Below are 27,482 nucleotides of genomic sequence, written 5' to 3'. Positions count from 1 at the left end.
ACAGCTTTTTCCTTTTTTGTACCTCAACGTTCACTTCCATCCAATCACAAAACCCAACTGAGGTGACTTCATGGCAGCTGTTATGAGTCATCCATTCATACCTTTGTCTTGTAACTGAATCTGCTTGCTCTTCTTCAGTGTCATGGGGCCTCGTATTTATAATGACGGCGCGAGTGTCTGCGGGCATGTCGGCCGAAACGTAAAATGGTGCCAACGAAAAGCAGCAGGTGAGTTTGTTAAAGGAGGAAATGTGGAAAATAATCAGTCTGCTTCTGTGTGCTGACCTCAGGGTTATCTGGAACAGGTCGCGTGTATGTGCGTGTTTGTGTGTGAAGGTGTGTGTGCATGTGTGTTTGAGCACATCCTTCTCTGTTTGAGTCTGTTTGGTTTCGTTTTAGTGGTATTGTGCATGTGTCTGAGAATGTCTGTACTCATGTTTGTTTGCTTGTGTATTTCTGTGTGTGTGTGTGTGTGTGTGTGTGTGTGTGTGCGTGTGCGTGTGATAGAGACAGAGAGATAACAGCCTGTAAATGTACTGGGGCCGGTCTTAGTGACATCACTATTTGGGAGGACCTTAGTGGCCAGGAAAGTCAATTAGAGTTAAACTGAGTTTACCAGCTGGGCATTTAGTATAGCATAGAAAAAAAGCAAAAGAATAAGTGTGTGTGTGTGTGTGTGTGTGTGTGTGTGTGTGTGTGGGAGAGAGAGAGAGAGAGAGAAAGAGAGAGAGAGGAAAAGGGGAGGAGATACAAAAGGGAGGAACAGAGTGAAGAGGAAGGGAGAGAGACATAGTAAGAAGGTTTAGCAACAAGAGGGAGTTGTGGCCGGTGATACAGTACAGACAGTACAGACAGACACAACTAATTTTCCTCCTGCAGCTTCCAAGCAAAGCGGCGATACTAGTGTGTTTTAAACCACCAGGGTTGGAAGTGCAGGCGATAGAGAAAGGGAGTAGCCTACTAGCAGAGGTCAGGGAGGCAGCGGGGAAGCCGGTGGATGTTTTTAAGAGTTTGCTTATCTGACACTGACAACAGGATGAGAAGCTGAGCAGAGAGAGGGGAGAAAAACATGGAGAGAGCAGTATTACCTACAGTCCATTTACATAGGAGACATAGGAGAGACCGGCGCTGGTTACCTTGAGAGAGGTAAAAAAATAAAAAATAAAGAGAGAGAGAGAAGACGAGAGAGAAAAAAGAGGCAAATAGTCCACTTTGTCCATTCTGTCCAAAGGAGCGTGAGCGAGAGCCGGGGGATCGTAACACTGGAGCTCAAGGATAAACCATGGACTCTGCATACATCCCACCACACCTGGACGTGAGTACGACACACACACACACACACACACACACATACACATCTGTCTGTCAAGCCACAGGCCACAGGAACTGTGCTGCTGAAACCATTAGTCACTCTGGGGAACAACGCACACACACACACTCCTGCACATGCATACACTGCTGGCACACTGTGTTTCTCAATCAAAATCTTGTCCGGTGAGCAACTTGTCCGAGAATAATGTGCCCATTATGAGTTCAAAGACCATAACGTAACTCGCCACCGCTGCAACATACACAGCATGAATTGGCCCTAAGTATTAGCCCTCAGCAGCTTTAATGTGAAAAGCAGAGGTGTGTTTTTGTTCTGTATTTCACAACGGTTTAGCTGTCAGACGCACGAGCAGTCGCTGAGCTTTCAGCAGTCAAGGGTTAGACATGTCAGTGTTTCCATTGATGCTTGTGCAGTGTTGTGCCTCAATGGGGCCTCCTGTAAATCACAATGCACTTGTGTGTCACTGAGACCTCCGGGCATCCCAGGCTGTTACAGAAGAGGAGATAAACTGAGAAAAAAAACAAAAAAGGAGCATGAAGATGAAAGAGACACGTTGTAAATACATGGCAACCTGTTGATGCTCTGCTCAAACTCACACACACGAGACTAAAGCCAAAACATATATATCTATACACACGTGTGAGTGTGTATAGATGCGATACCTGATCAGTCAAGAGCAGGTTGCAGTTGTGTCGTGGAGGTAGCGAATCACCAGGTGTGTGTCTAAATCTATTTCCAACTGCTCTCACATATTTACAGCCCAGCTCCTCCACAGTTACACATCTTGGCGTGTGTTTCTATGTACATGTTAGTGCTCACTCTGCCTGGCAGGTAGCATGTGTTTAAACCCTGTACTGTTCATAGCATGGACATGTGTGTGTGTGTGTGTCTGCATGTGTGTTTAACAGAAACGGACGTTTGACGTCTGGGTCATTAGCCAGCTAATCGGTCCAGCTGGGATGAATTACAGAGCTGTTCTAATAGAGTCCAATAAAACCACACAGCAGCCTACCTGGAATATTGTTCTAATGATTTCATCTGTTACGCCTCAGAGAGCAGAACCATGACTCCACTAGCAACTGTTTTGGACATTTTTCACCCCGCCCCCCATTATATATTAACTCCACAGCTCAAAGTCGTGCATTAATGACTAGGTAAGCATGGGGAATATTGTGCAGTCATAACCTCACAGTTAATTATACAGACTATGGCGTGCAATGCTCAGTTTATATGGCACAGTGTAAGGGCTGCTGTGGAAAAAGAGAGGTGGTGAATACAGATGTCTCCTCAGAAGTGTTCTCAGGTGTGTATTTGTACACTGTACATCACACTGGGGCTCATGAGGCTGTCCAACATGACATATTTTTGAGTATTTGAGTAAGCTCAGAGCGAGGAAATTAACCCTGTGGCATGTGCGCTGCTCATATCATGTTCTGAAAGAAAGAGACGACAGCATAGAAAAATGAGAGCTGGAAGGAGGGGGGAGATCAGGGAGAATGAGAGGAGGAATTTGGGAAAAGAAACACGGGAAGAACAACAGGAAGGGAAAGTTGAGGGACCAGGCGTAACATGAAGACAGCGGCGGTGGATAAATCAGCCGGCTGCGGTGACACTCCGGCCCTCTGGCCCGGCAACAGTCTGCCGCACTCTTCCGCAAAAACAACATTCATTTAAGGCCTAGGAAAAAAGAGCAACATTAATGACAAGGAAAGGGAGAGAGGGAGTTAGGGAATGGGAAGGTGATGCAAAGAAGCACAGACATTTTTAATAAGAAAGACCAAGAGACTGAGGAGAAAGTCAGAAAAATGGAAGAGAGGGAAATTGATGGATGAATCAAGAGAGAGGAAGGAGAAAACAGAAAGGCAGTTATATACTCTATGACAACACAAAGGACGAAACAAAAGGACAAAGTTCAAGGAATGCAAAGAGGAAGGAGGAAGGGGAAAGGGAGCAGGGTTTGAAATAAACAGATAAAAAGAGAGGCAGAGAGAGAAACATGACAAAAGCAGGAGTTAGAAACGGACGGCGGAGGTCAGAGGTTTTTAATCAGCAAGTTCAGAAAGACACGGGGCAGGCCGGCGACGACACTCGTCTGCCGCGCGCCAGGGTCAAGCTACCGTCTGCTCGGGGGGGTCAGGTCACATCTAATATGTCTAATAGGCTGAGCGTGCACACAGGGGAATGATGCATAAACACTGCTGCTGAGCCCCAACCCTTCATCTCACCTTATCCCTGACCCATTCATCACACGGCTCTCCTCCTTTATTCCCCCAAGAACATTTGATTAGTCCACATTCATGCCAGAGAGAGCAAGACTAAAAAGAGTACAGTGAGGCAGGGATAGTCAGACATAAAAGCAGGAACTGGTAGGGGTGTAATCATAAAAATGTCAGTTTTTCCAGCTAACTGGATTGAGTCAACATCAGGGTGGGCGGTACCCTGATGCACATGACACATAAAGATGCTAAATTAGGCCTGGATCCTCTTCGCCCAGTTTAAATTAGACAGAACCCGTCACAACACAGACATGCAGGGAGAACAGAGAGGCTGTATGTATGTCAAAGTGATGTAGGGCAAGCTGGCCTCCCCTTGCTACCTCTTTCTCTCTTTTCGTTCGTGTTTCTCTGCCTCGCACAGGCTGTGACACACCCTGTTGTGTGACGACTGAACCTTTGAACCTCAGAGTCACCTGGGTGGTTTTGTAGATGAGGAAAGTACAGGAGAGGTGGTGTTGTTGTCCTTAATCTGCTTTACAAGCCTTCACAGCATATGGGAGAGGCTGTCCAGCACAGTGTCTAATCTGTAATTGTCCTGTGTTGCGTTGCCTCAGGTGAAACAGCCCTGGGTGGGGCTGCGAGAGTTTAATGGATAGCTTGCAACAATCCCACGCTTGGAGGTGCCTTATTTTCCCAGGCCTGCCCTTTGAACCGCGTACCACATGAACAACACACACGTACATAAAAATATACACACCTTCACACCTGTGACCTCCTTTTAACCCTTTTTTTCTGACAGGGTGGTAAGATTAGCGGACATTACAGTGTCATTATGTGTTCGCTCAGCCATAAACACCTCTGTTATCTCGCTGTAGAGGGCTCAATCAATTCTCTGTCCCTTAGAGAGATGAGATAAAGAGATGGAGGAGGGAGATATGTGAGAGCTCCGACAAGGAAAGAGATAACTACAAACATGGAGTTCTTCTTAGAGTAAGTGATAGACAGTAATTCAGGTGCACTTTCTTTTGAAAAAGGATCATGTATACTTGTCCAGCCAACCAGGGGTGACAATGGGTACATGATTCAAGTCTTTTCTACTCTATTATGTAGCACTTTAGTTCATTTGCTGTTCAGATCTCGTCTCTGACCGGTTTTACTCCTCCGCTCTGACCCTCTTCAGGTCAAGAGGGCCGTTTAACTTGCTGGTTTCTAATTACTGGCGCAGTTATTAACACCTGCACTACAGAGGTGCAGGGTGTTAGCCAGGTCGTAGTGGTAATTGTGTGACCCCTGTCTGTGGTCGTGTTCCCGCACTGAGTCAATGGAGGGACATAAGCTGATCATTTGTTTTGAGTCAGCTGAAGGAGACTGAACTCTCTCAACACAATCAAGTTTAGCTTAAAGGACGAAGGGGACATCAGCATTGTGGGGAACTCATATCATAACACTACCCTTGAGGACACTTCTGCATAGGTGCAAATAATTCTCTCTCTGGGACCCACTGAAGGGATTTTTTGGTACCAATAGAGGTTCAAGAGGACCCATGTCTTTATTAAAAACACACTGGTTAGGTGAGCAGGGACAGATTGTCGGGAGCATGGCATCATCACTGCATGCACAGCTACACTCTATTTTAACTTTTAACCTTTATCGTCCTTCATTGAACATGTTTCTCTGCACAAAACACTAATGAAACCAATCTCTTGTGTCTCCTTAATTTTCATTTTCCTCTTTTTCTGCAGATCTTGGCTGTGAAAGAAGTCATTGCATTGCACACACAAGTTCTGCAGCACATGCAATCACACATTTTGCATGCATTGGCAAAATGTAATACTAGGTTTTGAACATAGTTTGTTTTAATCATATTCTTATTTGACACTGAACGTCAACATATTGCATATAAACACCTTCCAAATCATTCAAAATTGTGACTCTCCAAAAATTTGATATACAGGAAACGCTCTTCTCTTTCCCTTTGACAATATACATTAATTATACATTAATCTTTCCAAAGCAAGACAAGGTGTCCACATTCCTGTAGAAGGTATGTCCATATTATTCTAAAAGAACAATTTAACGCCTGGCCTGCAGGAGTCCAGAGTCAATGAGCAGTGATTGCTGCAATGTAATGTTTTTGAACATAATTCATTTAAATGCAAACAAAAGGCTCGTCTTCCCACCAAAATTCAAAATGCAGGATTCAACCCTGATTTCAGACTAAACTGGCAGGTGTTCATATACTAGGATCAACATCAGACAACAGCCACATCTGAGTCATAAATGTTTTCTGAGGGTTTGTTTATATCAGTAACTCATTCAATCAGGCCTGCATATCGATCAGTTGGCACCTCAAGGTAAAGCTCCTGTAAGTAAATATACCTGTAATTTAGGGGTCAATTTAATTAGACCTTTAAATTGAAATATTTCTGTCTTCTTTACTCATTAATATAGACAAAGAAAGATGAATATTTTAATACACACATTCTCCAGTGATTTGAAAAGGTAGAGACAAGAAACAAATCTAGTAATCTGTCATTGTGACGAGCCTCTACAACTCCATCACATGTCACTAGAGTCCACAGCCGTTGATTAATGCTAGATGCCTTTCATACACAGCACTAGGCTTTCTGCCTCACACAAACACACAGCATGATTAAATTACAGATAGAGACTGTTTAATTACCCCTGCTTAGGTGTCCTAGGAGATATATGGGCCTTGGGGGTAAGAAGCCCGCCATAAATTAACAGAGAGAAAACAAACTGCCAGGAGTAACAAGCAAACAACTTCATATGGATATGTGGACAGTAAACTTCTTGAACATATGCCACATGAAGGCTAAAGACTAATGAGAAACTAGTGTGTCCAGGAAGGAGAAGACATAAGCATGATATACAGTCCAGAAGCATCTCAGAGGAGCTATCTCTTTTGCAAATTTCATATTGTGCACGAATACGTGAATTCAAAGCACCTCAATTTAAAAGGACTGAAAGACTCTGCGCAAACTGCCTTCACAAGTTTGGGTTAGGTTAAGTTTGGGGTCTTGATGTTCAGATGGCTTTTGTCCACTCTTTCTTCTATTTACCACTTCCTCTCTTCTTTTCTCCACCTCACCTGTCCTCCCATCATCTCTCCTCACCGTCATATATACCTCCAGGTCCACCATGTTCCCTGCTAACCTCCTGATCCTCATGGTCCTGCTGCTACCTCAAGCCTCGTCTGGTCGCCAGGGTGGAGACACCAGCAAGATCGACCATGGCCCATCGTCCCCCATGCCTACCTCCTTGTTGCCCCCGCCAGCTGGTTCCCTCCTGAAGCCCAGTCTGGCTCAGACCATCCAGAGTCTCCTCCTGAGCCGGCTGGGCCTGCAGTCGCAGCCCGACCCTCGGCCTGGAGTGCCGGTGCCCCGGTACCTCCTGGATCTTTACCGCTTCCACCAGCAGCAGTACCATCTAGTGGAGGACCCTTCATTTAGCTTCCCCAGCCAGCACATCAAGCAAGCTAACACCGTACGCAGCTTTCACCACAATGGTAAGCTCACTGGCACATCAGGATGCCATGCTGTCAACCTATTTTACTGATTGTAAAACTACCATTTAAATATCTGAATTGTAATTGTTTGGGTTGAGTTTAGCCTTTGAACTTCAGGGAAGCTGCTTATGCATTCTGTTGAATTCTTTTATCAGCCACAGATGAAACATAAAGATCATATTTATGGCTCACCATTTAACAATCTATGTAAGATACATCTGTGCACTCTCAGATAAGAAGAGTTGTCACAATCCTAAAGTCTTTCAAAACATGTGAGAGAGCATGCTTAGATATATCAGATATATCTGAAGGGGATGTTGTCTTGGACTCTGCACTGCAGTCCTGATCATGGCTGGATCAACCTGTTAGGGGGACCCAGGGCAAACATTTGCTGATGGGCCCCCACCTACCACCCTCTGTGAAAGTACCCTGTTGCCCCCAAGTTCCCATTAATTCCAGTTTGTGGTAATTTACTAGAAATATTCATTACGTTGGGATAATATAAACTAAACTGATAAAGCTAGATTTTGACACACGGTCCCTGAAGCAGATTTCGAGTCACTGAATGCATGCTTGTGTCAATTAATCTAATCAGCAGGGTCATGTCAGGAATAAACTGTCTCTACAAAAGTAGTATAACAGTTCAGACATTCATATTAGCTGATAGTGTACTGTATCAGTACTTTATACACAAAAACAAAGTTGCAATTAATCAAAATGTCAAAACTAATTGACATGCTGTAAACATGGGGCTTTTGGGGGCAGAGGGTCCTGGGGTTGCCCAGTTGATCATCAAGCTTTGAGTCTGATACGATAAATAAAATGTACAATTCAAAAACATAAAAGAGGAGAAGACTCTCTACAAAACCAGTACAGTACTTCACACAACCATAAATGGCTATTGCCATTAACTCTAGGCTAGGTGCACCTTTTACTTCCTTAAATTTTAAGTACCAACACACAGCACACAAGGTACAAATTAGTACCTTGTGTGTACCTTGAGGTAACTTAAGTTATTTGCTGGTCTTGGTAGACAATTTGGCAATGTTGCTGCTTTTGAGATCATTCCACAAAGATCTGGCAAATGACAAATCTGACTAATGTAGCCCGCGTCCATTTGTGTCTTGTTGAGTGTAAATAAAGCCAATTATAGTTTAAAACACACTGAACACCCATTCCCCCTTGTCTCTCTTCCTCTTTCTCTTAGAGCCCCTTGGAGACAGCCCCATAGCAGAGGATCATAAGAGGGTGCACATCTCCTTCAATATTTCCTCCATCCCTCAGGATGAGAGGGTGCTCTCTGCTGAGCTTCGGCTCCTCCGCAGTGACAGAGCCTCCCTGGGCCCTGGGGCCCACAGACTAAGCCTATACCTCTCTGAGCACCATGAGGACCCTGAACCCACACTGCTGGAGACAAGGTTACTTACAGCTGGCCTCCACAGTCATAAAGCAAGTGGTTTCTGGGAGGCTTTTAGCCTAAATACAGAGCTCCTCCATCAGGCCCTTTCTGGGACTGGCAGCCTGGGCTTCCTCCTGGAGGTCAGACCTGAGAACAGCACCACCTCGCTCCCTGACCAGAACTTCTCCTCTGCTGCAGGTGAGGAGGGGGCAGGGAAACACAAAGAGGGACACCTGAGGGTATGCAGGTCCGTGGGTCAGGACGAGCACAGCTGGGCCCAGGAGAGACCCCTCTTGGTCACTTACAGTCATGACGGGCGTGGAGAGCCCTTAGTCAAACATGGCAGGAGGACCCCCGGTGGTGGCCAGAGGATGAGAGGGAGAAAAGGGACAAAAGAGAGGGCCAGGAGCAGCAGCAAGGGCCGCAATAGAGACCAAGCCTGGGGGAGGGACAAAAAAACAGCGCCAGGCTGGGGGGAGGGTAAAGGAGGGATCAGTTGGAGCGAAAGTGGAAGGGTGAAAAGAAATGGTGGTCGTGCTGCGAAACTGAAACGCCTTTCCCGTAACAGATGCCGCCGTCATCCTCTATATGTAGATTTCAATGATGTGGGCTGGCACAAGTGGATCATTGCGCCCAGCGGCTACGACGCCTTCTTCTGCCTGGGAGAGTGTCGCTTTCCTCTGGCCGACCACATGAACTCCTCTAGCCACGCCATGGTGCAAACTCTGGTAAACTCTGTGAATGGAGCAGTGCCCCGGGCCTGCTGCGTCCCCACCTCCCTCAGCCCCATCGCTCTGCTCTACCTGGACCCTCAAGACCGAGTGGTGCTGAAGAATTACCAGGACATGGTGGTGGAGGGCTGCGGCTGCCGGTAGTGGGCTGGAGCGCTCACCCAGAGAATGGTCGGAGGAGCATCGAGGGAATAAAAGAAAGACAGAAGCATGAATGGTGGGAAGAAGAGACTGTAGAGGCCAGCTAACTGCAAACAGACATGGAGACTGATAGAGACAAATGTAGCAGCATAAGAAGGATGAGTGGAGTGGAGAGAGATAAGGGCATCGCATATAGCAGCTAAATCATCATTATCAGGAGAAAGAAAGAGTGAGAGAAACAGACATAATCTGCCACGCAGCAGGATAAATGATTAGACAATAAAGCAGAGGCAGCAGTGCAAGCAGAAATATGGTCAACTCAAGTAGACTGCCAGGAGTTACTTTTCACGTTTTCCCATTTAGCGATGATGCAGCTGTCTACACCATCAATTGAAGCCAGCGCTTTAACATCAGAAGGTGTCTATTCTATATTCCAGTGTTTGCCACTCATCTCACTCTCACCCGATTGTCTGACAGGCACATGTACATGTGTTTAGCTGTTGCGGAGGGCAGCCAAAATGGTAAACATTCAGCGCAGGCGGTCGTGAACATGCATTTTAAGCTCTGGAGCAGAAGTCTGTAACTTCCTGATGGACTTACCGATGATCAACAGCATTATCAATACGACGATGGCACTAGCACGGCATCTAAACTTTGTGTGACAGTGTTGTTTCTGTATTTGAACCCAGAAGTAGGGTGCATCCGTTTTCATGAACGTGAATGTAATGACAGACTGTCGCTTACAAGCACCCCTACATCAAAAGCTATTTAAAAACCACAACAATAATGCTGAGGAGCTATTATGCTAATGTTTGAATGTACTACTATCACTATTATTTAAAAAATGAGACTTTTTTTGTACATTCCTTTTGCAGACGTGAAGAAAATCCAAGTGATGGTTGTCTTGTGATTATACATAATTCCACTGAATAGCGATTCTAACTTAAAAGACACATTGTGTATTTAAATAGCAGCAATATGGTGTATTTAATCTTAAAAATATTTAAGATACCTGCACTCAACGGAGCATACAGCAAACTGAAAGCCTGCCGTCCACATGAAATAAGTTATGGTAGATTTACATCCGTACAAATGTTCAGTGTATTGAATTAACAGTCTGTGTTACTTAAACTTCCCACCTTATCATTGCACACATTTTGGTGTACAACACTTGGTAGCAGACATAAGTGGTGTTGCCTTTAAAAGCTCAACTAACAAGCCAATTGAAAGCTCTATGTATTGTAGCTACTGACGTGTGTAACAACAGGTGTCTTTGCTAGTTGTGTCTGCATGTGTCAAGAAAAATAAGGAAGACTGATATTAAAACAGGGACTTCAGTGCCTTTCAAACAGGGGCTTTAAAAGTGTTCTCTGCTGAGCTTAGTAATTGTTTTTCAGTGTTGCATTTTTCTCTCTAAATGGAAACATTTAAGCAACAGCTTGTAAAATGTTTGACAATATACCTCTAATAAACAAAGCAAACAGCACAACGGTCACGTGGCTTTTATTTTGAATCAACCATTTTCTCCTTTTTGAAATGTTTGTATGAAATGCTTTTCTTTCTCTGGGGCCCAAGTGCATTTAAAAAAAAAACTTACATATTTACTTTATATATTCACTTTTCTTCTTCCTACAGTGGACGTATTGCCATGTTCAGGAGGAAATAAGATCCAAAGAGATTTGTGTATTCTCACACTGAAACAATTGTGAGTTTGAGAGTGAGGTTTAAATGCAAATGTCTTATCTCCACCGAACATCCTTACTGCCAAAACCAGTGAACCACTGTATCACTTCACACTACGACCCGTGAGCAGTGCGCACATGTTTCTGATGCCACATATCACACATGTAGGCAGAAAGCAAAGGAAACAGACAGAGAGAAAGAAAAGGTAGACGAAGGAGAGCAAAATTTTGGTCATTCCTCAATGCAGGGGTCAAACCGACTCAACTGCGTCTTTGACCTCCACATTCCTGGACCCTGCCCTCTCAGCCACCACCAGATGGACCAGCTCACTGCAGCTTACAGGTGAGTGAACCCCACAACCTGTAACAGGAAGGGACAGGATGTGATTCGGTTTCACGCCAAACGCACAAGTGTGAAGTTTGCGCGCAGTACGGAGCAGAAGTGCTGTACATAACCCATTAACGTCCTGCAAAGCAGCTACATGAACTGGGATGCTGCAGATCAGAATGTAAACAATCACAATAAACCTTTTCTGACATGGTATCCTCTCTTTTTTACTTAAATCCCAGGAGGATCAGAGATTACTTCCCAGGAACATATCACTCTTTTCCCAGGATTACCAGGATTTCTTGCCATAAATGAAGAGAGTTGCGGATAATTAATCGAATCCTGCAATCTGGTTCCTTCAGATTCATTAGATGACATGGCGGTAGATACAAAATTTCTCTTAAAAGTACATTATCTTTTAGGTGTAAAAAAAGTTTTTCGGCATATTCTTTTGATGTTACCAGTTTTACTTCATCCCAGTGGTTATAGGGGAGAGTGTGACCATCTCATTACTGGCCTGATACTGATACACCATATTTGTGGAGCAGCATTGCAGGAACACTTGTGGACGTTTAGTTGTAACACTAGGGCGATTGTCTGCACTGGATTTCCACCTGTTGAAAACCGTACTTTGATTTGGGGATGGACGCCTGCATATCAAGGGTTCATTACCAAAAACATTTATCTCTGTTTGTTTTGAATTTTCATAAATCTTGTTTTTGTATTGTGCACTCAAGGGAATATCAATCAAACTGGTGTTAGTTTATTCATTTTAGGATGGTGTTTATCTGTTTTTGCAAAAGAACTCTTCACATCTTGTTGATCTGACTAGCTTTTGTTTACAGATTTTGAACTCGGCCACACAGCTGGACTGTAAGCTACCATTTTAGCATGAAAAGTAAGAGCTGGCTCCATACAGCTGGGACTATCTAAACTTCCCTCTCCTGCATATTTCACCTCTCAACACTTCAGGAGTACACTGGTAGGTGTAGGTGTGTGTGTGTGTGTGTGTGTGTGTGTGTGTGTGTGTGTGTGTGTGTGTGTGTGTGTGTGTGTGTGTGTGTGTGTGTGTGAAGAGAAAAACAGAAGAAAAGAAAGTGTAAAAAAAAAAGGCAGATTAAGATGTGCACATGAGATGTGTCATACGATATCATGTTCACAGATGGTATGTGCCTCTGCTGCTCTGCAGAGTTCTGGTAGATAACACTTTGGGTTAGTGTCAGCACATTTCATCTCATGAGCTGTAACACATCATGGTTCACTTAGTGGTTGAGTGATAACCTCTGGCCTTTTTCCTCCATGACCCCCTACTCACTCGATCACCTACAATCCATTTTACCTTTCCTGACTCATCTATCTCTCTCATCCTTCAGCATCCCCCTTTTGCAAATCACAGCTTCTTCAGCCCCACTTTTATCTCAGCCTATTTGTCAATCACCTGCCCATCCTTGCACAGTTTTTGCTTCCAAACCTCCTCCTTTTCCCAGTTGCTCGATTAGAAACAGGTGTTAAACGGCCCATTTGTCATGATGAAGTGAGTGGAGTGATTATTAAGCCCTGGCATTATGTGCTCCTGACTGGATTGTAAACAAATTAATTGAGATGTGAAATAAACTTCCATGTTCTGGCACTTTACATAAAGGAGAAATTGCAGTTTGTTACAACATGGGAATCATATTTGTTTAGCAAACATAGGGGATTATTAAAAGCATGTCTGATTTTCTGACTCTGCTTCTTGCCTTGTTTTTGCTGTATCATTACTGACAGGAATGATGGCCAAAACTACAAAAACAAGACCCAGCTGGTTGTATGAAACCAGAAGATCCCTGTAACGTCATCAACCTCAGAATCCTGCTGGTGCGACAGTCATTACAAACTCATGCTGTGCAGCCAAAATTTGTTCAGAGCCACAGACGTTTATTTCAAACTCTCCAGGAGATCCTTAAGTTTCCAAAAGTGAAATTTGGGGTAATGGGTATAAAATGGTGCTCAAGACATCTAAGGTTTTAATATTCACTCTGCGTAAATAGCTTCAATCGAGAGCTGGAACAAGCTGATAAAGAATATATTTGTGATCCTGTCAAACGTGTGGAATCGGACAATTTTTACGACATTACAGCTGCTTTGAAAGGGGACATAAAAAGCAAGTGAATGGTATGTTATGTGTTTGTATGTTATGCACAACATCACGAACACGACTGATCAGATACACCTGTATTCTGGCATCTTTAAAATTGCAGCATACTTCAGTGTGCTATTTCATTGTTGTGTTTGGGGGATAGCATATTGTTCAGTGGAACAGAGAGACACATCCAGCTCATCACACCTTGACCTCTCATTTCATCAAGGCTGCACACTGCCTCTATCTCATATCTATCTTTGAAACACGTTTTCTCCGTCTCTCCTCCCCCTCACAGGTGATCTGGTTCTCCGAGTTCTTCAGGGTGAGGTTGTGGAGCACAAAGACAGAATATGACCAGGCTTATCTTGTGAGGCGTGGAGTCTGTTTGAGGCTGGGTAGCAGCGGCCTTGACCCAGTCAGCCCTGAGGAACACCTTCCCTCAGACCATAAATCATGCAGAGGGCTACAGAGGAGCTGTGGACGGTTAATCCCAGTGACCATGCTGCACGGACACATGGCCGCGCTTCTGACCAGGTGTCTAGGCTTATCTGTGATGTAGCCTACGCCAGATAAGCACCGGGAGAGCAGGAGGGAGTCTAAATGCCTCACATTACAGAGAGTTCTTCACACAAGGAGTGGACGGCTATCAGGGATTTTTAGATAATTACAACCAGAGTAGGGTTCACAAAAATGGTGCGGCAGAGCCGCAGCCAAGATTTTAGAAATACTGAGGTCCATAGAGTCCAGAGAAATGTTTGACTCTCTACCAAAGAAAAGTTCCCCACTCTGAATTCCCATTTCAGATTTTATTTTTTAATATGCTCAATGTTTCTTAACATAAAAACACAAATCCCCTGGAAAATGATCCTGTGGTGTATGTCATGTTCTCCTCCCACTTCGCAACTTTATTGTCTAAATTATTTTTCGAAGCCTTCCCCACAATGCCAGGATTATCATTTTGGAGAAATGCAAAATCCAAAGACTTTATGTAGATTCATTTTCTCAATGGTAGCTATGAACCAGGGTTCAGCTCTCCATGTCAAGATTTTAAAATGTGTCAGTGAACATTGTTGCAGTTTCACTTCGGAGCGCATCCAAGTTATTTAGTATCATAATATTGCATTATCCAGAGCGATGAGCAATGTCATACACAGATGGCAGCAGGGGGATCGCTTCCTGGTTCAGTGCAGAGCAGCCTGAGTGTAGACAGAGCTCATGAGGACTGGCCTGCCACTCTTCACACCCACTCTTGACAGAGCTGAGGTAAGCCACAGACAGAGGCGGCCTCATTCGTCCCCGGTGTCCCCTGCAGACTGACAGCCTACCTGCCTGGTCCACAGAAACTGCAGTACTCCCATCTCCCTGTTAGGCTGTTGGACTCACTGCCGTGTCAAATGTGCAGCCCACCCACTGTACACATGAAACATTTCAAGATACTTGCCTAAAGCAAGTTTTGAATTACTAACAGTGTTCAGTATGATTATTTAATAAATTCTAAATTTTACCATATGTGTACACACTAAAGTACACAAGCATATTTAGACAGAATGGCTTCGACATTTGGAAACCCTGTTGGCTACTCTACACATGTCCTCTTTTGTTCCAAAACCTTTTCCACATATATCTGAGATATATATATATATATATGAGAGAACATCAGATCTATTTGTGAGAATTTGTGGATTTGGCAAAGAAGCACAGCTGCAAAAGAAAAATCTTTTATTTGTGCCTGCAGGTTTTTTTAAACAGCGATGATAAATAAAAGCCAAGATGACAGTGATATACCAGCAGCAGAAGTACCAGGGCATCCCTTATACTGCCAGGGTCACAGACCCTTAATGGCTGCAAAAGATTCCCTTTTGGAAATCAGAAACAGTTTTCAATCATGCTAACCCCTTAAGTACACTAAATTGCAGTTTGATACATATAGTGTGTCACACAATAAAATGATAGTGTCCCAAATCACTGTAGCAGATGTGGATGTATCTACCAGTTGCTGCTACTGCTGCTGCTGCTGCTGCAGAGTTGGTGGCTTCAGTCTGGAACACATAAAACAGATAGCGTGGGTCTTGGGTTTCGCCTCTGAGCTTCAAAGACAGACTCACGCTGAAACTGAACGAGCAAAACTGGACCTCTGGGTCGCAGAGTGAGACAGGTGCAGCACGTCGAAATGCCGGCATGGCCGACCGGAAGCAGGCGTGTCGTGAGCCAGAACCCCTGACCCCTGAAGTCAGGGAGGGCTGCTGCGTCCGCCTGCCTCTCTGAGTGGATGTCTCTTTTTCTCCAACTCAGTGTGCATGTGCGTTTGATGTAGCAGTGCAGCAGTTACATAAGGACCAGCTGTTGTCCTAAAATTCATCCTTGCCAGTCGTCTAACATCTTGATCAAAAGTGATACAAGTTTAAATAGTCAATGAACCAACAACAGTCTGTACACCATGCACGCCTCGTCTGTCGTCTGTCCATCTCTTCATTTATGTTTTCATCTCATCTCCATCCTCCCTCCTCCCATTCCCTTACAGTTCAACGATGAAAAATGATGTTTTTACAGGTGTCTCACAATGCGGATGCTGTTCCTGCTTGAATGGAAATTGCATTCATTCCTTCCCTCCTTTCTGCTGATCCTACCATCTCTCACCGCCTCTGATTTGCTTTCGACACTCGAGGCATGCTTTCAGGGAAATATATCACTGGAGGGAGGAGGAGGATGTGTCAGCAAACACGACATTTACATCTTAATTCTCCAACATCCAACATTAAAGGTTATTTCGGATTCATTACAACTTGGGTTGTCCGACAGGGTAAGAAACACGATTGGTCAGATGATCAGACAGGTTGTAACAGTCTAGCGTTATTATTAAAAGCAGGGCACCACTACCGACAGGACAGTCAGTCAAAGTTGAAACAGGAAGTCGGTATGTAAACTTCGATGGATGTTTACGTCATTAGCCTTTGGTAGTTCTTCCAAATAAGCCTGGCTAACCTGGAACAAGTTACACCAAATTTGCAAGCAACATTACTCCACAGTTTGCAATCTGCGTGTAAGCAGTGCTCACCTGCTTTGTGAAAAAGACCCCTGTGCCTTTGTTTAAAACCTGTCTGATTGTGTGACTGTCCCATCAGACTTCTTTTTAACAATGTCACCATATTTCCAGCTCTCAGCAATTAACTTGGTGAGTACAATGTTATTATTACTGACCGAAATAATAGCCAAAACTACCAATTTAAGACTTGAGCTGCAATAAATTGAAATTATTCTTAAAATATTTTGTCAAACTCCCAGGAAACTATTTGAGCGCTGTCAGATAAATGTGCCTTTAACTGAAACCATCAGTTAAACTATGTCCTCAGTGTCCCCCATCACTCACATCACTCAGACCAGCAGGGTAACAGCAGATAAACACATCCATCACTGATGGTTACCCGTTGATGAACCAACAGACAAATAACAAACAGAGAGGAGGGGGCAGAATGACTGAAACAGGAACTGTCACACAGCCTGTGAAGAAAAGGATTGAGAAATATAAGGAGAAATCAAGTGATGAAGGAAGAGAGAGATGGCGAGGGGAATACGAGGAGCTGGTGGACAGCTGTTGGTCTGTTTACTTCGAAGATATCGCTCTTCTCCAGATGTTTAGCGGCACACAGAGGAAAAGGGAGAAAAAGAGAAGGGGCAGGGGCGAAGGAGAGAGAGCAACAGGAAGATGTGAGTGATTGGAGGTTCGGTGGCGGTTGCCAGGTTGGACTCATCATGGTGTATTTTATGACTTGCACATTCAAAGTGCTACGTGGTCTGCAACCAGGAGTCAGTGGTAGGAATGCCCTGTCGCGGGATAACACAGGACACAAACACCAGGCTCAACCACGAGGAATCACATCCCAATAAGTAAAGTGAAACAAATCACAACATGGACATAACCTAAGTCACTAATAACACATGTCCTCATGCAGGAAAATGATTCAGTGCTTTATTTCTTTTCACACTTCCACATGTACCTCTAATCTCTGGCTATATTTCCAGGTTTTGTGACCTGGGGGATTTTTCTGGCAGTGGCCTCTTTGTTTCTTGCCTAGCGTGTCAGGCGGAAGAGGCTTAAACCACAGGATTTGGGTTTGCTGTTAAATTCTAGGGAGTGAGATTAACTCCTGTGCAAGTACATCCGCTGAATCTGAGGGAGCTGTCAGTGTATTTCAATGTAGCCGCTGTCTGACACAAAGTCTCCCTCCTATCGGGCAACAAGAGGGAGGAAGGCAGCAAAGGCAAGAGGGAAAATCAAGGAAGAGATTGACAAGGGGAGGAAATGAGTTAAAACTCAAAGTGGGGCCTAAAATTTATTAGCTTCACAAACATGAGAGGTCAGTGTAATCCCCCTTCATCCTGTATCAGAGCCACATAACACCAACACAACACACTTTTGGCAGAGCTTAAGTAAAAGGCAAAGTCTGTGGACCAATAAGGTGTCAGAGTGTAAAAAAGGAAGGTGATTGAACTTGATGAATGATCACCATGGGTGATATTCTTAAAAAAGAAAAGACGATCTCCCCCCCTCTTGCTACTTTACTTCGCTTTTATCCTTTCATATAGGCAGCTTGGTGCAAGGTTATTTTTCATTATACTTTTTCTCAGTTCTAGACTCCTTCATTGCAATTGCACATGTGCCTGAGTCTGAAAAGAGGGCTGATAACTGGCGCATGAATAACTAGGGCCCATCACCGAGCTGCAGCAGTACATGATGCTCCTGAGATGCATTAACACAGGCTGCAGCCTTTCCAACCTCCCTCCAAAAAAGTAAAAGGAGGAAAAGAAAAAAAAACTGAGACAGCAACAGGGGAAAGAAAGAGAGAGGAGGGGGAAGGCCTGGCATAAAGATTAGATTAGCACTTTAAAACATCTGTGAACTCGTCCGGCCCAAGCTACCGCTTCCCCACAGATTTGGGCCTGATCTCACATTTTCTCCCCCCCCCCCGCTCTTCACCTCTCCTTCCTCCACCCTCATCCCCCTTTTTGTGGTTTGTCTGCTCTGTTCCTTCTGTCATTGGCCTTTTACTTTAAGGGTAAGGCTGGTGCTGTTTTATCTTTTTCATTAGCTTGTACTGTTTGTGTAGCCTGATTTGCCAGAGAGTTCCACTGTCATCTGAAAATTAAAACTCAGTGACTACAGATACATTTTAGATCTCTGAAGAGTAGCTCTGCTGTAATGTGAATACACCCTGTGTTTATGTTTTCCTGACAAGGACCGCTGTGTGAATAATGACTATTATCTGTCAGAAATAGCATGACATGTTAAGGCCAGGGTATGCTTCAAATCTGAAGTCGAATCTGAAGTGTTTATAGGCCCCACTCGAAGAAGGGGCGAGACATCGTTATCAGGAATAATGGCGCACGCAACGTTTTTCCTCGAAGGCATTCATAGTGTTACATTTGTCTGTCCACATGAATGATGATGGAAGTAGTTAATAATAGGTCCCCTTTAACTTAACACAACATGGACGAGAAGTCTCAAAGAAACTCAGAACAGTGAAAAACATTTGATATGATAGAAATGTCTAGGACAAGAATGTGTAAGTAGACCTTGAGTGGAGATTCATTGGTCAGCTTAACCTTTTCCTAAACATAGCTAAGTAGTAGGAAAACGGTCATGTGATCAATTTTTGTATGAGAGCTTGATGATAAATTCATAGTACTTCAGCTCCTATGGAGCACTGCAGCATCAACACTCCCACGTTCCCAGAGGGTCGTTTATTTAAGACTTGATAATGTGTGTTACATTAAACACCCTCTGCAAGTGAAGGTAAGGGACAACATGCCTCCTAACTCTGCTCACATCACCATTATGCACCCATTGGGAAGAAAGCATTGGCCTCGTCTGGAGGAAAAGGGTTTCCTCCGTTCCTTTCCCCTTTAGCTATGAGCTTGTTTCCAGCAGCACTGAGCTGTAACTCCAAAGGGAGGAAGGGTGGGAACAGTATGAAGACAAAGCGATGGAAAGACTGATATATACCCTCTAATCTCCACTGGTGGGCTGGTGGAGACTCAATTATTCTGTCTGAAAATGAAGAGATGAGCTGAGACTCTTGAGGGACCACAGGAATGCCAATCTAAAACCACAAATTTGGACTGCATGCTGTATATTCTTAAATGAACTGCACGATATCTCAAGAAAGCTTCACTGGTACGCCCACATACATATAAAATGTGACACAAATTAAAAATGGCAGGGCTGTCAGGCTTTGGATTTCTCCACAAATTGAGGCAATGTGCGTGGTGTTGTGTAAATGATACAAGGTTGGGGGGGTTGGGTGGCAGGTTTGCCTTTGAAAAACCCAACCCCTGTTTGTCTACCCTCTAATGTAAGCTGCAATCATTAGCATACTTTATGCTTAATGTTCTTACTTCCAACACTAAGGAGGTGGTAAAAAAAAAATTACAGTTCACAACTGGCCCGTAGTATTTCCCCACGGTGTGTAATGTGGGGCTATGTTAGAATGAAATAACATTCTGATATTGTGATTTTCCTGATCATACTTATAGGACTAGCTATATAAATATGTTCGATACTGAAATACAAGAACAATACTGTTTTTTAATTTCTTCTGTATGTCTTCTACATGGATCATCAACTGGACATCTTTTTGCATTATATAATGTATGTAGCCATTCACTGGTGCCCCCATGGTCATAAAAACATGCAAAAGTGCCCTCTTGGATGCCCCTATGGTAGATAAACAATGACAAAGTGCCCTCTGCATTGGCCCAATGTGCAAGAAAGCGTGATGAAGTGATGAAGTGATGAAGTGCACTCCATGGTGCCTTTACGGTGGAGAAAACGTTATGAAGTGCCATACCGGCTAGTTATAGGTGATAAAATCTGCTAGTGATAGGAGTCATTTCAGCTGGTAAAATCGATGTTAGCCAGATAAAAATGAGAAGTGCCTCTGTCTGAAATGAAGGGCTTTCGAGTGTAAGCCTGCCACCATTATCATTGTAAACTACATATGTGGTGAACATAAAGCTTGACAGGCGTAGCAGCAGTAACAGAGGGGGGCGGGGCTTAGCAAATGATCCGTTGCCAGGTACAACTGGCTGTTTGTGGCTGGCAGCTCTAAAAATAATGTTTTTGTTGAAACACAATATTCTTCATGGCCTGCTGTAAAACTCCTCTCTCTGTTTTTAATGTCTGCCTTTCTCTGGCTGTACTAAAACACAAACTTCACTTTAATTTAAAATCCAGCTTTTACAGACAATTTCACCATCAACCAGATGTCCAGCCGAGATCGGTGGTTTACTGGAAGCATGTATCATTTTTAAATAAAAACAAGCCACCACATGGCCCTGCAGATTCCCAAAACTTGGTCTGAATCAGTATATGAGTGTGTGAGTGTGGGGATGCTATGTACCTCACATTTGGCAGATTGTGACAACAGCTAGTAGGAAGGAAGAGAGGAGAAGCCAACAAGAGGCCATGGAGCATTTCCATCTGGGCGCTTACGGGACATCAACAAAGCCTGTTGTAATAACAATGAGCACTATAGCAGGTGTCGATATTATACTTGTTTTGAAGACGCCTGGCAGTAGAATTGAGAGAAAATCGTTACAAAGTTCTTACTTAATATGAAATAGTATTATGTTTTATTGGGAGAGGAAAAGAGACATCCTGATTGTGGTTTGCTCACAGCATGGAAACACCAAAAACATGTTATATAAACATCCCTCACACTCTATTTGAATTAATTTATTTAGGAAGCAGCTCCAGAACTGAAGGCTCAGAGGGTTGACTCCATTAAATCATAGACAATGGTAACCACAGGAGGAGGAGGTCTGAGTATATCCATTATGCAGATATATACAGTGTAAAGCAATAAAAAAGAAATAGATAACTGCCAATCACAGCAGATCACAAAATCATTGTCTGGCCAGTGCGCAACTACAACATGCTGCTGTTTGTATTAACGTTCATAAAAATCAGTCAGCGTGTGTGCTACTGAAATGTCAATCAAAGAGGATTACATGTTTGAAAGGCCACAGCCCCATAATTTGTGCAACAGCTGCTAGACAGAATCAATTCACAGTCTAATTCAACAACTGCTAGCACTCAAGTATAATTAAATATCAAGTTAATAGTGATAATGACACTTTACAGAATTATTTTATCCCTCTTTTTGTTTGATTTTCTTTTGTTCCTTTTCACTATTGTTCCTTGTAAATGTGTATATTTTTTATTTTCTGTTTCTTATTTTTTATATTTTTGTACATACTTTTATTTCTAAATTTATGCTACTTCCTACTCTTACCACCACCTACTCTAACCCTAACCACATTGGTAATGTTTACCAGCAATGATCAAGCCTGGATCAACAGTCAACATCTCAGGCTCTTGCCAAGCCACAATTGGGCAATTAACACTTTCTTCTGTCCAGTGGCCCTTCCGTCTGTCCCTCTGTCCCCACGTCCCTCTTCCAGTCTTCTTTTGGCCAAAGCAACAGCACAATAACATAAATCACAGGCCTGTTTGTAGCCAGAATGAGAAAACCAAGCCTGAAGCTACGAGAGCATCTGTTCTTTCCTCTAAAGCACACAAACATACACAGACATGCATGCAAACAAACACAATTCTGAGAACAGCCTTGAGCTGTCAGCACAGAGGCCTGAATCCTGCAACAGGTTATTTTTATATGTATTGACAGGCAGGGAGGGATTGACCTGAGGCGTCGTGTGGTCCAGATGGGACAATGTGGAAAGGATGAAATGGTGGAAGAGCGGGAAAAGGCAGATGGAGAGGAGGAAACAAGATATGACTGATGTGTTGTATTTTCCCACTACAATGACCAAGATTAGGAAAGGAAAGATGCAGATAGATAAATATAAGGTCAATTATTACTTTTTGTATTATACATTTTTAATCTAGACAAACTATTTCTCACCCACACAGACCACTTTAGACCACCGGAGACCTCAGCGTTTGCAGTTCCTCTGAACTTATGCGTCCCGACAGTTTTTTTAATTCTCTGGTGTCAACGTGTGAATCAACAATTAGGTATTCGTCATCACGTCAGTTTAAAAAAGTAGATATTTTCCAGTCTGAAATGCACAAATCCAAGTTCACATGTTTATATTGGGGAAAACATGCCATAACTTCCTGAGTGACACCCTGGGAATTATTTCTGTCAGAAGAATTAGAGAAAGAAACCTCCAGCTGTGAAATAGAGTAATACGCTGAGTTTATTAGCGAGCAGGGTTGTGCAGTAAAGAGGGTGATATTGTCTGGGAAAAGGCTATTGCAACAACAATTGTTGTAACAGAATCCAGAAACCAGTAATATTAAATGGACAGTAACCTCTATGGCAGAGGTCCATCACTCTCCTTCCCTCTCTTTCCACCTCTGTTGGTCTCTAGGTGGGAATGTGACCAGTCGGAGGGGGAGGAGGAACCAGTGCCAGGACTGCCACTTCCTACATGGCGGTTCTCAGGGAAGCAGGAGGGCTGGGAACAGGAAACTCCCCTAAACACATCACAGACAGACGGAAATGAATATTTAAAGAAATGAAGTGTGTGAATGCCTCTGTGTGTGTGTGTGTGTGTGTGTGTGTGTGTGTGTGTGTGTGTGTGTGTGTGTGTGTGTGTGTGTGTGCGTGTGTGTGTGTGTGTGTGTGCGTGCGTGTGCATGTGTGTGTGTGTGTGTGTGTTGGATGATGAGGTACCAAGGGTGTAAGGAGGAGAGAGAGAGGACAGGAAGAGAATTACATAAAAAAAATGAGTTATACAGTGGAGAATAATGTCACAGAGAGCCAAAACAAGTTATGGCTGAAAAGAAAGAGAGACAGAAAGGAAAGAGAGAAAAACAGATGGAGGAATTAAAAGCTGGGAGGAATGGGAGTCTTGCACAGGTGGGATGGACGGATGGGTGGCTGGGTGGATGATGGAAAATCTCTTTGTCCTGCATTCTTCCCCCTTCTTCTAATGACGTGGCAGTGGATTTGCGGTGGTTGTCTTCTTCTGGTCAATCCCCACACACAGGTGCTCAGTGCCAGATCAAATCCTAACCCGATTTTATATCTCCCGAGGTCCACCCTGTGTTTTCATAATGTTTAAAAAGGGAAATGGTTTTTATTGGGAAACCGGTGACATGTGGTATGGACATATGGTAGCCATCACAGCTGGCTGAGGACCTGAGGAGGATAAAAGATGCGTAGGATGATGCAAAAGATGAGGAAGGTGAAGAGAGTCCTTTCTAGACTCACAATTTCCAGAAATAGTAGTAAACACAGGAGGGACTACTTTTGGAAACACACCTAGCATAACGTTATTACTTTACCATAGCAGGATTAAGACTGCATGGTGGGTAAGGCAGCAACCGAGCATTTGTCAGGAGGTGAGGAGAGCCAGCAGCAGTCCAACTGATCAACAAGGTCTCGTCCCGCCTGCTACAACCCAAATCGACACACCAGCATGCCAGTCGGAAAGAGGGAATTTGACCTCCATTTCTGGAAAACTCTTTTAGTTTGGATCAACCTATGACTGTACCCTGCCCTCTGCATCCTGGTATTTATTAAGAAAAAGTACAGAGTACATTTTTATCTGAATCTTTTTTCTAAATGGGCTAATGTCTGAGTATAATGTTCCCTAATATCACACGTGTTGTAGGGATTCTCCAGCATTTCTCCAGATCCCAGAGGTACGTTGGTGGATCTGGAGGTTTGTGAAAGGATAGTTGGCCTGCACATCAAGGCCGAGGAATTGGGGGAGTACACCTACTGTAGGTGTGGTCATTCATTAATGACAAAAAGTAGAATATAAAAATGTATGTAACAAGTGTATTTGTGTGTGTGGTTTGCTTTTGTTTACATCAGCCAGTATATAGTGCTGAATCCACTGAATTGTCTAAAAATGTAGCCTTAATGTTAATTCTTGACCACTGAAATATTAGTCTGACAAAAAAGTCTAACACAATGTCCACCTAGCTATTAAGTAGAGTTAATGGCCTAATTTTGTTCTCTTCAAGTTTACAGTACGTGATCTGTGTATATTAAGGTCAGATACAAACCAGAGGTTACTTAAATAATGTTGATTTAGTGGCCTTTCGTGTTCTCTTATCCTTTGAGGAATACTTTGACATTATTATTATTTATCATTCAATTATTATTTATTTGCTTTCTTGCTGGGAGTTAGAGGAGAAGATCAATACCACCATGTTTGTACAGTAAATATGAAGCTACTGCCAGCCGCTGGTTAGCTTAGCTTAGCATGAAAACGGTAAACAGGAGGAAATAGCTGGCTTGGCTCTGTCTGAAGGTACCAAAATCCGCATCAGTCTTTATGTAAGCTAACTAGCTGCTGCTGGCTGTAGTTTAATATTGAATGAACAAATTTAAGAGAGGCATCAATCTTCAGACATCAAACTCTCACCAAGAAGTGTAGAAGAGTTGTTCCCAAAACTATTCCTTAAAAAGCTGCTTCAAAGCAATGTGATTAATGCTCATATGAATGAAAACTTACACATAAGACACATAACACACACAACGTGTAAGATTTTACTGAGGAAATAACATTGAGGCGCAGTCTCTCAAAGTTGTTTCTCCTTTACTTAATGGGAGTGAGCCCAGGCTGTTGCAGAAGAAGTCATGGAAAAACAATCACAGCCTCACAGGCATTTTTTTCAGGAGGCGACAGACTCTAAGCACCTAAGGATCCTGGGACCTCAGGACACACACAGACGGTTTCATAATTAAAGTAGATCCACTCAGACAATGACTCACTCTCCAGTTACAGTGTGGACACCTCACATTAATTGTCTCTTTATTAACTTCAAATTACAACAGGGGCCGGACGTATTCAACACCTTTCTCTGCTGTCAAGGCGCCATATGAGGCTAATGTCGCTGTCATCTGGGAATTTATGAATGAGGTAAAAGTGGTTGATGATGAATAGGCTATTATCCATTGAAAGAGGTGAGCAGCTGCAATGAAAATTTTCTGGAGATTTGGTTATTATCAGTGGGGTTATTTCCCTTTGAAAATTGCCGGTAATTCAAATATGAAACACTCTTTGAAAGCGTGCTTGTAATGGTACAAGTGTGTCTGCACGTAGGAAAGAAGTCATTGACCCTTGAGTTTGTTTCATGTAGATGATCAATTGCTTTCCGAAGATCAAGCACAGTCTCCTGTAATCTCCATAAAGCTGAGGAAAGGGGAAAAACTAGTAGTCAAAGTAACAGCACAATCCTCCTAAAAGCCACATCTACAGATTTATTACTGCGCAGGGAAAAGAGGAAGAGGCCTCCGTGTGTCAGCTGAAGAGAGCACGAGGCTGCCTTCACTGTTTATCTGTCCACCTGTCTGATGCAAAGACAGAGAAAAAGACCTGCCTGTAAATTCAGCAATCAATTTTGAGTGATGAACTGTCTTACTTAAATTATTGTGAGTTAGCAGATATAAAAGAACTCTTGTAAAGGGCTTTGGTGTCTGGTTTTGCCTTCAATCTCTGAGTTTAATCGTGTGTTTGGATCATTTCATGGCTTCCTCTGCTCTCCCTTTCATCTCCTCTCCTCACTCGGCAGCAGACTGCAAATTTCAGTGTTAGTAGCCACTGTTGCTAATAAATACAGAGCGCCTTCAACCTTTATCCAGACGAAGACTCTCAGGAGAACCGCACAAAAACAAATGGCTTGTTTCAACGATGACAACTCGCATGATGAAAAACCACAGCTTATACGCGGACTTAGTCTCCACTGAGTGCAAATAAATTGTGTTAGGAACCAGCTCAATGGGTGCACTGGCTTTATACTTTACATACTTGAAAGTCAGGCTGCAGAGATATGTATTGGGAACTGCTCTGTGACAGCTTGTGAGGCCCGTCCTGTCCTCTTCGTGTCGTGAGGATGTTGAGAGGTTGAATAGAATCACATCCAATCTGTCCAAGGACGACCTGCTGGGAAGGTCCCCGCTTAATTTGTCTTCCCGCTGCTCTGCGATTGGCCCTTTGCCATCTTTTAAAGTGAATCTGAACAGTCAAAATGTCTCTCTCTCTCTCTCATCTCTCACTGTCGGTACATGGGGGAGAAGGCAAATGGTACAAAGAACGAAGCTGGTTGCCTTCAAATTTGGTAATGAGGATGTTGACAATGACAGAGCCACCAGTCATTTGCATTAAAGCAAAAAGAAAATGGGAAAGAATGTTGAAAAAACATGTGGCTGAGGGCGCTTCCAGTGTGACGTTAACATATTTACTCTCAGCTCAGCAAGGGGAGGTCGTCTTTGTCCATTCTGCTCAGTTCAAGTGAGCCACTGGCATTTAAATCCTGGTTTGGTGCCGTAAAAATTAGTCCTGACGACTGCTTTAGGGGCCTTTACAAACACACGTGAAACATAACAGATAGAAGAGAGTGTATCTTAAATGAATTAAAGTTTCATATGAAATGTCAACACTCATTAACAACCTGTGTATGTTCTCCAATTAGACATAGGTCTTTTTGCTCCTTTATGCACTAAACTTTATTCATGAACATCTGTCCATCCAATAAAACTTTTAAATAAAAATTTAATCAGTAGTTTGACAAAACAACTCAATGTCAACTTGCTAGCTTTTCTGGGGCTTTCAACCATATCACACGGTCTTCATCAGGAGATGGAGATTGTTCACTTGTCATGGGGATGGATTGATTTAAATGCGAGCTTAGGTGATATGCACGATGGACATGCTAAACAAATGTTATGGCTGAAATATAAAGAGCCACTGAGCTTGCCGCAAGCTAGAAGACTACTATGGTTGAAAACTCTGATTCAGGATTATTTTGTCCAAGGTGAAGAATGAACTTTGATGCTTAGCGATAACAATGAAACAAAAATAATTCATACACAAATAAAAACATGGGCTACCAAGTTCGGGTTACTAGTCGTCAGTTCCCTTTGAGATCTTGAAACCTGAATAATCCCCATTCATCTGTTTCTGTGTGCTGTAATGAAACACTTGAGACTGTGTTGTACACAGAGGTAGGAGATGAGTCATCACT

General features: G+C 43.3%; 1 protein-coding gene across 1 annotated transcript; it reads left to right on the top strand.

Annotated features, from left to right (window-relative positions):
- The first annotated feature begins 204 nt into the window (after nucleotides 1-204).
- On the top strand, nucleotides 205-10,834 carry bmp16 (bone morphogenetic protein 16). Its single transcript, XM_070905634.1, has 4 exons — nucleotides 205-227; nucleotides 1,231-1,314; nucleotides 6,701-7,074; nucleotides 8,282-10,834. The coding sequence occupies exons 1-4, from the start codon at nucleotides 205-207 to the stop codon at nucleotides 9,346-9,348; spliced, it is 1,548 nt and encodes a 515-aa protein (XP_070761735.1). The 3' UTR covers nucleotides 9,349-10,834.
- The last annotated feature ends 16,648 nt before the right edge of the window (nucleotides 10,835-27,482 follow it).

Source organism: Enoplosus armatus, chromosome 5, assembly GCF_043641665.1.
Source record: "Enoplosus armatus isolate fEnoArm2 chromosome 5, fEnoArm2.hap1, whole genome shotgun sequence".
Taxonomy (NCBI): domain Eukaryota; kingdom Metazoa; phylum Chordata; class Actinopteri; order Centrarchiformes; family Enoplosidae; genus Enoplosus; species Enoplosus armatus.
This window is presented reverse-complemented; position numbering and strand designations above follow the sequence as displayed.